The 11,583-nt window shown below is 42.3% G+C and overlaps 1 protein-coding gene across 1 annotated transcript in view; it reads right to left on the reverse strand.

Annotated features, from left to right (window-relative positions):
- LOC138862592 (uncharacterized) overlaps window positions 1–10,790 on the reverse strand; it is a 71,272-nt gene extending 60,482 nt beyond the window's left edge. Inside the window, exons 1-2 of the mRNA XM_070125031.1 lie at window positions 10,777–10,790; window positions 9,029–9,199 (exon numbers count right to left, since the gene is read on the reverse strand). Coding sequence (XP_069981132.1) covers window positions 9,029–9,199; window positions 10,777–10,790 — 185 coding nt within the window. The remainder of the gene's footprint in view (window positions 1–9,028; window positions 9,200–10,776) is intronic.
- Window positions 10,791–11,583: the final 793 nt, after the last annotated feature.

An 11,583-nucleotide genomic window follows, 5' to 3' on the forward strand; every position in this document is an offset into this window, starting at 1 on the left:
TGCAAATGTGAATTCCTAGACCAACTTCATACTTCTAAGTCTTTTTTTTTTTTTTGTGATAAGATATTCCAGCAAACAACTTTCCGCTGCAAATTAGACATTAAATATTTGATCTCAGTAACCAGCTATATCGCCTGTCTCGTTACGTCTCAACCAGCCAATTTAAGCGCTCGTTTTAGCTTCCCTCTGCTCGAATTAAGCGCCAAATTGCTTTGAACATCCGAATCAATTTGCGCTAGAGAGTGACTTTTCTCAACAAATCATTAGACTTCAAGATCTCTTCCTTTATATGTCTTCAAAGAGTGAATTAATCCAAGGTCAATCTTACCAGGATATATATATATATATATATATATATATATATATATATATATACATATATATATATATGTATATATATATATATATATATGTATATATATATATATATATGCATACATACAAATTTATATATGCAGGGCTATTTTGAGGATTGTTCAATGAGAATAAAACCATTATAATTATTATTTTCCAGTTTTTTTTTTTTTTTTTCTTTTTTGAAAATTAAAAAGACCAAAATGATCGACCATATTCACAAAGCATCCGTTACTTTTGTGACGTCATCAACTTTTGTGACGTCATCAAAATCAGACGCCATGACACCTCCTCGAGTTGCTACTGATCTAGCCTTTCCCATGATAAAAGTATGAGAAAGGATGATAATAAAGATATGAAAGGAAGAATGAAGATAAGAGAATTTAAGGGAAGTACGATTTTATAAATCTTATGGGGAATGGTAAGAGATATAGAAAAGAGAATGAATATAAGAAATGTGAAAGAGAGAGCGACGATAAATACGAAAGATAGGAGAGGGAGAAAGAGAATAAAAGTGAATAAAAAATGAATGATATAGACTTGAATGATGTATAATAGTAGATTACGAACTGAATAGAATATGAAACATGAATGGAATGAATTAACAAATTGAACATTGAAAAAATAAGAAATAAGCAAAAAAATGAATAAAACGATAGAAGTCAACGAAAATAAATAAGTAATAAAGTAAAAAGAATAGATAATGAAATCAACTAATTAAATACAATAATTACTAAATGTAGAATATGAAACCTCAAGAGCAAACAAACAAAAATAAAGGGGGTAAATGAGCTAACGGGAGAGAGAGAGAAAGAGAGAGAGAGAGAGAGAGAGAGAGAGAGAGACAGACAGACAGACAGACAGACAGACAGACAGACAGACAGACAGAGAGAAAAGCTTTCAGCACCGTGATTAAACATACTGTACGAGTGAGATTAATGATATCAAGAACTGAATATACATTAGTGATAGATAGTGAGTCTCCGAAGCGTTGTTGTAAAACGAATTGTGAATTTTTTTTTTTTTTTTTTTAATAGTGATTTTTGAATTGTGATTTTGAATTATGATTTTTTTTCTTTTTTTTTCTTTTTTTTTTAACAGATAATGAAAAATGTGGATAAAGTGTATTAATGGGTTGGTGGTGATGTTGGTGATGATGTTGGTGGTGATGACGAGGGTGGTAACGCGTTTAAAAAAAAAAAAAATTAAAAAGAATATTCACGATGGAAGATACGTGTCGATGTATATATTGATGAATGAAATTGAATATTTTTCGTGCAATCTTTACAGTCTGTTTTCATTTGTACTTTTGATCTTTCTTTGTAAAAATAATGGGTATTTGTGTGTGTGTGTGTGTGTGTGTGTGTATGTGTGTGTGTGTGTGTGTGTGTGTGTGTGTGTGTGTGTGTGTGTGTGTGTGTGTGTGTGTGTGTGTGTGTGTGTGTGTGTGTGTGTGTGTGTGTGTGTGTGTGTGTGTGTGTGTGTTTTTCTCTTTCCCTTTAACTTTCCTTCTCCCTCTCCCTCTCCCTTTCCTTCTGCTCTCTCTCCCTCCCTTCCTCCACCTCCTTCCTTCTCTCCTCCTCCCTTCTCATTTCCATAATCGCACTGCCCATCTTTCCTCTCCTTCTAATTCTCCTGATTCTCTCTTTTTCCTCTTCCTCTCATCTTCCCCTCCTCCTCCTCTCCTCCTCTCTTTTCCTCCTCCTCCTCATTCTCCTCCCTAATCCTCATCCTCTGCCTTTGCCTCCTCTCATCCTTCTCCTCCTCATCCTCTTCTTTTACTAATCCACACCTTACCCCTCTTCCTGTTCCTCCTTTTCTTCTTCTTCTTCCCTCCTTCTCCCTCCCTCTCCTACTCCACCCCTCTCCTCCTCTTCCTCATTCTCCTCCTCCTAATCCATCTCATCCTCATTCTCGCCTCCTCTCCCTCCTCCTCCTCCGCCTTCCTGCCTCCTCCTCCCTCTCCCTTCACCTTTCCTCTCGCTTCCTTCCTGTTCCTCTTCCATCTTCAACCTCCATCTTCCTACTCCCTATCCCCTCCCCTCCACATCCCTTTCTCCTCCTACCCTCTTCCCTTCTCCATCTCCTCCTCCCCTCCTTCTTCCTCCTCCCTGTTCCTCCTCCATCTTCCTTCTCCCTATCTCCCCTCCCCTTCCACCTCCCCCCTTCCTCCCTCCTCCCTCCTCCCTCCTCCCTCCTCCTCCCTCCTCTTTCCTCCTCCCTCCTTCCTCCCTCCTCCCTCCCTGTCCTCCTCCTCCTTCCTACCTCCTCTTTCCTCCATCTTCCTCCTCCTCTTCTTCTTCCTCTTCCCTCTCCTAATCCCCCTTTCGCGCAGACGAAGCAAGATCCTTTTAGACTCGAGGAAAGTAAGAGGAGTTAAGTGGCCTTATGGAATCTGAAGCGACGAAGCAAGTGGTATTCAAAGCCGCGCGTGGAAAGATAATGAAAGAAGTGGATAAAGAGGAGAAGGGGAGATAAGAGGGGATGATAATAGGGGAGGGGTGTGAATAGATAATGAAGAGAATGAGAGAGAAAGAGAGAGATGAAGGAGGGGGGAGAGTGAGATGAAGGAGGGAGGGAGGGAAGAAGAGGGAAAGAGAGAGAGAGAGAGATGAGAAGAACATGGATGGAGAGAAGAGAAGGAAGAGAAGGAGAGTGATAAAGGAAGGGTGTTAATGGAAGGTAATGAAAGAAGTGGATAAAGAGGAGAAGGGGAGATAAGAGGGGATGATAATAGGGGAGGGGTGTGAATAGATAATGAAGAAAATGAGAGAGAGAGATGAAGAAAATGAGAGAGAGAGAGATGAAGGAGGGAGGGAGGGAGGGAAGAAGAGGGAAAGAGAGAGAGAGAGAGATATGAGAAGAAAATGGATGGAGAGAATAGAAGGAAGAGAAGGAGAATGATAAAGGAAGGGTGTTAATGGAAGGTAATTTGAAAAGAAGAAGTGGATAAAGAGGAGGGGAGAGGGGGGGGAGATAAGAGGAGATGGTAATAGGGAGGGGTGTGAATAGATAATGAAGTAGAAATGCAGAGAGAGAGAGAGAGAGATGAGAAGAAAATGGATGGAGAGAAGAGGAGAAGGAAGAGAAGGAGAATAATAAAGGAAGGGTGTTAATGAAAGGTAATGAAAGAAGTGGATAAAGAGGAGAAGGAGATAAGAGGGGATGATAATAGGGGAGGGGGTGTGAATTAGATAATGAAGAAATGAGAGAGAGAGACAGATGAAGGAGGGAGGGAGGGGAGGGAAGAAGAGGGGAAAGAGAGAGAGAGAGAGAGAGATGATGAAGAAACTGGATGGAGAGAAGAGAAGGAAGAGAAGGAGAATGATGTAAAGGAAGGGTGTTAATGGAAGGTAATGAAAGAAGTGGATAAAGAGGAGAAGGGGAGATAAGAGGAGGATGATAATAGGGGGAGGAAATGTGAATAGATAATGAAGAAAATGAGAGAGAGAGAGATGAAGGAAATGAGAGAGAGAGAATGAGATGAAGGAGGGAGGGAGGGAGGGAGGGAAGGAGAGGGAGAGAGAGAGAGAGAGAGAGGTGAGAAGAAAATGGATGGAGAGAAGAGGAGAAGGAAGAGAAGGAGAATGATAAAGGAAGGGTGTTAACAGGTAATTAAAAAGTGGATAAAGAAGAGAAGAGGAGATAAGAGGAGATGCTAATAGGGGACAGGTGTAAATAGATAATGAAGAAAATGAGAGAGAGAGAGAGATGAAGGAGGGAGGGAAGGAGGGAGGGAGCGAAGAAGAGGGAGAGAGAGAGAGAGATGATGAAAAAAATGGATGGAGAGAAGAGAGGGAAGGGAAGGAGAATTATAAAGGAAGGGTGTAAACAGATAATGAAAAAGTGGATAAAGAGAAGAAGAGGAGATAAGAGGAGATGATAATAGGGGAGAGGTGTAAATAGATAATGAAGAAAATTGATAAGAATGGATGAGATGAAGAGGAGAGGGAAGAGAAGGAGAATAATAAAGGAAGGGTGTTAATGAAAGGTAATGAAAGAAGTGGATAAAGAGGAGAAGGGGAGATAAGAGGAGATGATAATAGGGGAAGGGTGTGAATAGATAATGAAGAAAATGAGAGAGAGATGAAGAAAATGAGAGAGAAGAGAGAGAGATGGAAGGAGGGAGGGAGGGAGGGAGGGAAGGAGAGGGAGAGAGAGAGAGAGAGAGAGAGAGAGAGAGAGAGAGAGGGAGAGAGAGAGAGGTGAAAAGAAAATGGATGGAGAGAAGAGGAGAGGGAAGGGAAGGAGAATAATAAAGGAAGGGTGTTAACAGATAATGAAAAAAGTGAATGAAAAGTAGAAGAGGAGATGAGAAAAAATAATAATAATAGGCGAAGAAATAATGAAAAAGGTGGAGAAAGAGGAAAAGAGATGAGAAAAAAGATGCAGAGAAGAGGGAGGGGGAGAAGGATAATAAAGGGTGTTAACAAATAATGAAAAAAATGAATGAAGAGGAGTAAAGAAGATGAAAGAAAGGATAAAACCAGGTGAACAGATAATGAAAAATGTGGATAAAGTGTGTTAATGGGTTGGTGGTGATGTTGGTGGTGATGCTGGTGGTGATGGCGAGGGTGGTAACGCGTTGGTGGTGATGTTGGTGGTGATGTTGGTGGTGATGGCGAGGGTGGTAACGGGTTGGCGATAATATTGGTGGTGATGCTGGTGGTGATGGCGGGGATGTTAACGCGTTGGTGGTGATGGTGGTGATGGCGAGGGTGTTAACGCGTTGGTGATGAAGAAGGTGATGACGCTGGTGGTGATGACGGGGTTAATGATGATGACGATGCTAATTAAAGTAATAAAGAAAAAATCGGAGAGCGTTTTCTGTGACTAGTAACGAATAGCGAATTCTTAGAACGAAACTGATGGATTTAGCGCTATCTTCTAGCAAGTGTATCAGCGACGAGGCCAAGTTTAATAACAGCTACACAAATACAGTGTAACGGCAACGAAAGCCAGTGTAGCGACGACATAAATAGCAGAAAAGTAGCAACGACTATATCTAGCGTAAACACCAGCCAATCTAGCAAAAAAAAAAAAAAATCTAGATCAATATTAGCGCAAACCGCTACGTACCTCACCGCTAACATTGAGCATCTGTTACAAATAATTAAAAACAAATAAGGAAAATGTTAGAAGAAGAGGGAGACTTGGTTCTCATGGTAAAGGAAATATTCCTCTGTCAAACCCAGACTTCAAAGATTACGAGAAAACCAATGAAAAAAAAAGAAAAAAGAAAAAAAAGAAAAAAAATGGTACACGCTATACTGGGCAAGATGGCTTCCAGAATGGGAGTCCCTGGCTGTGAAATGCTCTTTTTTATTATTCCGTTCTCTCTTTTTTTCTTTCCACTTTCCTTTTTTTTTGTATTTGTTTCCTTTTGTGTTATCTCTCTCTCTCTCTCTTTCTCTTTCTCTCTCTCGCTCTCTCTATCTATCTATCTACCTATCTATATCTCACTCTCTCTCACTCTCTCGCTTTCTATCTATCTATCTATCTACCTATCTATCTCTCTTTCTCTTTCCTTGGTTTCTCTTCCTCCTCCCGCCCTCTCTCTCTCTCTCTCTCTCTCTCTCTCTCTCTCTCTCTCTCTCTCTCTCTCTCTCTCTCTCTCTCTCTCTCTCTCTCTCTCTCTCTCTCTCTCTCTCTCTCTCTCTCTCTCTCTCTCTCTCTTCTCTCTCTCTCTCCTCTCTCTTCCCCTCTCTCTCCCTTCCTCTCTCTCCCTCTCTCTCTCTTCTCTCTCCCTCTCTCTCCTCTCCTCTCTCCCTCCCTCCCTCTCTCTCTCTAACTCTCTCCCTCTCTCTCTCTAACTCCCTCCCTCTCTCTCTCTAACTCCCTCCCTCCCTCCCTCCCTCCCTCCCTCTCTCTCTCCTCTTCTTCTTCTTCTTCTCCTTCTCCTTCTTCTTCTTCCTTCTTCTTCCTATTTTTGCCGATTATCCTACATGTTCATTCGGATATGGAGATTTTCTTTTAATTAGTTTTCTTGTCCGGGGGGAGAGGGGGGGGAGGGGAGGGGAGGGGGAGGGGTAGGCCTATCTATCGATTTAATCCTGTTTCTCGAGATCACTTTGCAACGCTGCCAGTGGCTTTAACTGGGATTCGTTGTGACCGCGGGAGAAGAGTGGGGGGGTGAGAGGGGGGGAGGTAGGGGAAGAAGAGAGAGAGAGAGGGAGAGAGAGAAGGAGGAAGGGGGGATGGAAGGGAGGTGGAAGGAGGGAGGGAGGTAAAGGAGAGAGAGGGAGAGGTGGAGGGGGAATAGGAGGGAGGAGAGAGAGAGAGAGGGTGGGGGTGGAGGGAGGGGAGGGGAGAGAGAGAGAGAGAGGGTGGAGGGTGAGAGAGAGAGAGGGAGGGAGAGAAAGAGAGAGAGAGAGAGAGAGAGAGAGAGAGAGAGAGAGAGAGAGAGAGAGAGAGAGAGAGAGAGAGAGAGAGAGAGAGAGAGAGGGAGAGAGGAGAGGTGGAAGGAGGGAGGGAGAGAAAGAGAGAGAGGGTGGAGGGGAGAGAGAGAGAGAGAAAGAAAAAAAGAGAGAAAGAAGAAAAGAGAGAGAGAGACACACAGAGCGACTGACACGAGACAGAGAAAGAGAGGGAGGAAGAGAACGAGAGAGAACGAGACAGAGAAATATTATCACCATTCCACCTAAATCTACATCGCTTTCATTCGAATTCCATTAAAAAAAAAAAAAAAAAAAAAAAAAAAAAAGTCAATCTCACTCCTACGATATAAAGATAATCCAAGACTTTTGTTAGAAGCTTTAACGTTCTCTCGAGTCTACACTATTCTTAAGTGGGATAAGAATTTCACATATCCCCAAGAAAGCTATTAAAAATACATATCTTTGTTCGTATTATAAACCGCAGTACTTTTTTATTATTAAATCGTTCTTTGGGTTTGGTATTCTGAGTGGCTCTGATTGGGTACAAGTTGTGAAAAAAAATTGAAATGATTTCATCAAAGATATTATTTTGAAATGACTTTTCCTTTTTTCATTTATTCAATTTTCGTTTGGTTCTTTATACGTAATTCATGCAAAGTCTGGTACTATAACCATGAGACAGAACGATAATGCATGATATATATAGTGCTGATTTGATATGCATTAAGATGGGTAGTGGTAATACGGGCTTAATTCTAGAATTTATGCGGCACTGTTCGTGAATTTGCAAGTAAGTCTCTCAGACAAATCTATTTTCATTTTCACTTTTTTTGTTGTTTTTGTTTTTTTGTTTTTCGCTTTGTACTTGCTGACGTCATTCGCTCTTTATCTTTAGTGACGTCATTTCATGGCATCTTTCGTGACGTCATTTCATGCCACTTTTCGTGACGTCATTTCATGCTTTCCTTCGTGACGTCATTCGATACCTTTTAGTGACGTCACATCAACTCAGTGACGTCACTCAAAACTTTCCCCTTTAGTGACGTCATAACACCTCCCCAGTGACGTCACTCAAAACTTTCCCCTTTAGTGACGTCATAAAACACTCCTCAGTGACGTCACTCAAAACTTTCCCCTATAGTGACGTCACATCAACTCAATGACGTCACTCAAAACTCTCCCCTTTAGTGACGTCACCCACCCACTCTATCCTCAATGACGTCATTCGAAATATCTCTCTTATCATCCTAGCCCCTAATAAGGAGAGACTAATTAAGGCCATTACGTAGAGCTTTGTCAAGGGCGATGGAGGTGCCAAAGCTGTTAATTACTTTGCATCTCATTAGCGAGAACCTGAAGACTATTGCACTTAAGACAGGTCGGGAGTTGATTGCGAAATGCGGTTAATGAGGGGATAATTATGGCGAAAATGTCTGTAATTGTGGCAAAAATGGTGCGTTTGTGATTTGTCTGTTTGTTTCAGTGGTTCGAGTTATTTTGATGATAGTGGTTATGGTGGTGATGGTGATGATAGTGATGATAATGATGATGGTGGTAATAATGATGGTGATGTTGGGATGGTAATGGTGATGATAATGATGATGGTGGTAATAATGATAATGATGATGGTGATGGTGATGATAGTGATGATAATGATGATGGTGGTAATAATGATGGTGATGTTGGGATGGTAATGGTGATGATAATGATGATGGTGGTAATAATGATAATGATGATGGTAATGGTGATGATAATGGTGATGATGGTCGTAATAATGACAATGATGATGGTGATGTTGGGATGGTGATGGTGATAATGATGATGGTGGTAATAATAACAATGATTATGATGATGATGATGATGGTAATGGTGATGATAATGATAGGAATGGTGTAGGTGGCGATAATAATAGTGCCAATATGATGATATGGTGACAACGAAGAAGGCGATGGTGATGACGATGACGATGATGATGACGATGATACTGATAGTGAGGATGACCTTACCCATAACGATGACACCGAATACAAAAAAAAAATAACGACGATAACTGTGACAAAGACAAAACAAAAGAAACAAAAAACAAAAAATAAATAAATTCACCTTACCCACAACGATGACACCGAAAAAAAATAACAACGATAACTGTAATGAAGACAAAATAAAAGAAACAAAAAAACAAACAAAAAAATCACCGAATACAAAAAAAATAATAATAACAACGATAACTGTGACAAAAGACAAAACAAAAGAAACAAAAAAAACAAAAAATAAAACAAAGAAATAAAGCGACTCACCTACGAGCCGGAAGAAAATATGCTGACTCATCCTCGACGGGCGTATCTGCCGTGGGGTTCGGAGACGGTAGGCCTATGGGGGGGTCGTCCTCGTCCTCGTCCTCGTCCTCGTCGTCGTCGTCATAGTCGTCGTAGTCGTCATAGTCATCACCGGCTCGGTCTACGTGTCGCCTGTGGAAGGAGAAAGATGTGCGTTTGTGAGTTTTTTTGTTTGTTTTTGTTGTTGGTTGTTTCTTTTTCTTTCTGCTTTTTTTTATTTCTTTCTTTCTCGCTGATTTTTTTTTTTTTTTTTTTGCATCTTTTCTTTCTCTCTGTTTTTTTCTCTTTCTTTCTGTCAGTTTTCTTTCTTTTTCTTTCTCTCTGTGTTTTTTTGTTTGTTTGTTTGATTGTTTGTTTGTTTTTCTTTCTCTCGTTCTTATCTTATTTCTTGATTTCTCGCTCTATCTTCCTCGTCGTCTTTCTTTCTCTTTTTTCTATCGCTCTTGATCTGGCTTTCTCGCTTTCTCTCTCTGTTTCTCTTGATATATTTTCCTTCTCTCTCTCTCTCTCTCTTCTCTCTCTCTCTCTCTCTCTCTCTCTCTCTCTCTCTCTCTTCTCTCTTCTCTCCCTCTCTCTCTCTTCTCTCTCTTCTCTCTCTCCCTCTCTCTCTCTCTCTCTCTCTCTCTCTCTCTCTCTCTCTCTCTCTCTCTCTCTCTCTCTCTCTCTCTCTTTCTCTCTCTCTCTCTCTCTTTCTCTCTCTCTGTCTCTGTCTATCTCTATCTCTCTCTTTCTCTACATCTCCCTCTTCGTTCTTCCCTCCCTCCTTCTCTTTTTCCTTCTCTTCTCTCTTCATTCTTTCTTTCTTCTCTCCCTCCTTCTTTTCCCTCTTTCTCTCTCTTTGTTATCTAACTTATTTTATATTCCTTTCGTCGCTCTCCCTCCTTTTTTCCATCCTTCCCATTTGCCCATTTTCTCTTGTTCTCTCATCCCCTTTTCAATTCCCCTTTCCTTTCCTTCTTCATTCTTCCCTTTCTTCCCGTTTTTCTCCCTTCCTCTTTTATTACCCTACCTTCTTTCCTCTCTCTTTCTTTCCTCGTTCTGTAGTCTCTTCCTCCCTTCCCTCTTTCCTTAATCACCCAACTTTTCCCCTAATTATCCCTCTTCTCCCTCCCTTCCCTCTCCCTCTCCCTTCCTCTCTCTCTTTTTTCCTTCCATTCTTGGCCACCTTTCCCTTCTACCCTCTCTTACTTTCCCTTCCCTTCCGCCCTCCCTTTTCTATTATCCCTCCCTTCCTTCCCTCATATCCTTCCTCCCTTCTTTCCCTCCTATTCTTCCCCTCCCTTCCTCCTATCCTTCCTCCCTTACATCCTATCCTTCCTTCCCTCCCCTTCCCCTCCCTCATCCTTCCTCCTTCCCTCCTAGCCTTCCTCTCTTCCCTCCTATCCTTCCCTCCCTCCTATCCTTCCTCTCTACCCTCCTATCCTTCCTTCCCTCCTATCGGTCCTTCCCTCCTATCCTTCCTTCCCCCCTATCCTTCCTTCCCTCCTATCCTTCCCTCCTATCCTTCCCTTCCTCCTATCCTTCCTTCCTCCTATCCTCCTCCCCCCTCCTACTCTTCCCTCCCTCCTATCCTTAGCCCTCCTATCCTCCTTCCCATCCCTCTATTCCCTCTCCTTTCTTAACCTCCTTTCTATCATGTCCCCTCTCCTAACTCTCTTCCTTTCTCTTTCCCTTCTCCCCTCCTCCCTTTCTCTTCTCCTGTGACCTACTTTAGACCAATCATCTCGGCGCCCCTGTCTTTCTCTCTCTCTCTCTCCCATCCTACCCTCCCTCCCTCCTCCCTTCCTCCCTTCCTCCTTCTCTCCCTCCCACCCTCTCCTCTCCCTGTCTTCTCCTCTCCCTCCCATCCTACTCCTCCCTCCCTCCCTCCCTCCTCCTCCCTTCCACTCCTCTCCCTCTCCTCCCTCCCTTCTCTCCCTCTCCCTCTCTCCCTCCCATCCTACTCCCTCCTCCCTCTCCCTCCCTTGTCTTCCTCTCCCTCCCTCTCTCTCCTTCCTCCCTCTCCCTCTCCTCCCTCTCCCTCTCCCTCTCACTCCCTTTTTTTTCCTTTTTTTTCTTTTTTTCCCCTTAATGCGTCGAAAACCATTACTCACTGTCGAGACTCTATGATGATTTACATTAATCGACTTTGGCTCCGACGTCAAAAACAGATCGTGTTTTTAATTGCGTTCCTTTTCCTTTCTCTCGTTTTATTTGCTGTGTGCGTGTGTGTGTGTGTTTGTGTGTGTGTGGTTGAGTAAGTGAGTGTGTGTGTGTGTGTGTGTGCATGTGTGTGTGTGTGTGTGTGTGTGTGTGTGTGTGTGTGTGTGTGTGTGTGTGTGATTGAGTAAGTGTGTGTGTGTGTGTGTGTGTGTGTGTGTGATGTGAGTAAGTGTGTGTGTGTGTGTGTGTGTGTGTGTGTGTGTGTGGGGTTGAGTAAGTGAGTGTGCTGTGTAGGTGTGTGTGTGTGTGTGTGTGTGTGTAGTGTGTGTAAGTAAGTGAGTTAGTGATTGTGTGAATAAGTGGGTGTGTGTGTG

The sequence above is a fragment of the Penaeus vannamei genome, chromosome 9, assembly GCF_042767895.1.
Source record: "Penaeus vannamei isolate JL-2024 chromosome 9, ASM4276789v1, whole genome shotgun sequence".
Lineage (NCBI taxonomy): Eukaryota > Metazoa > Arthropoda > Malacostraca > Decapoda > Penaeidae > Penaeus > Penaeus vannamei.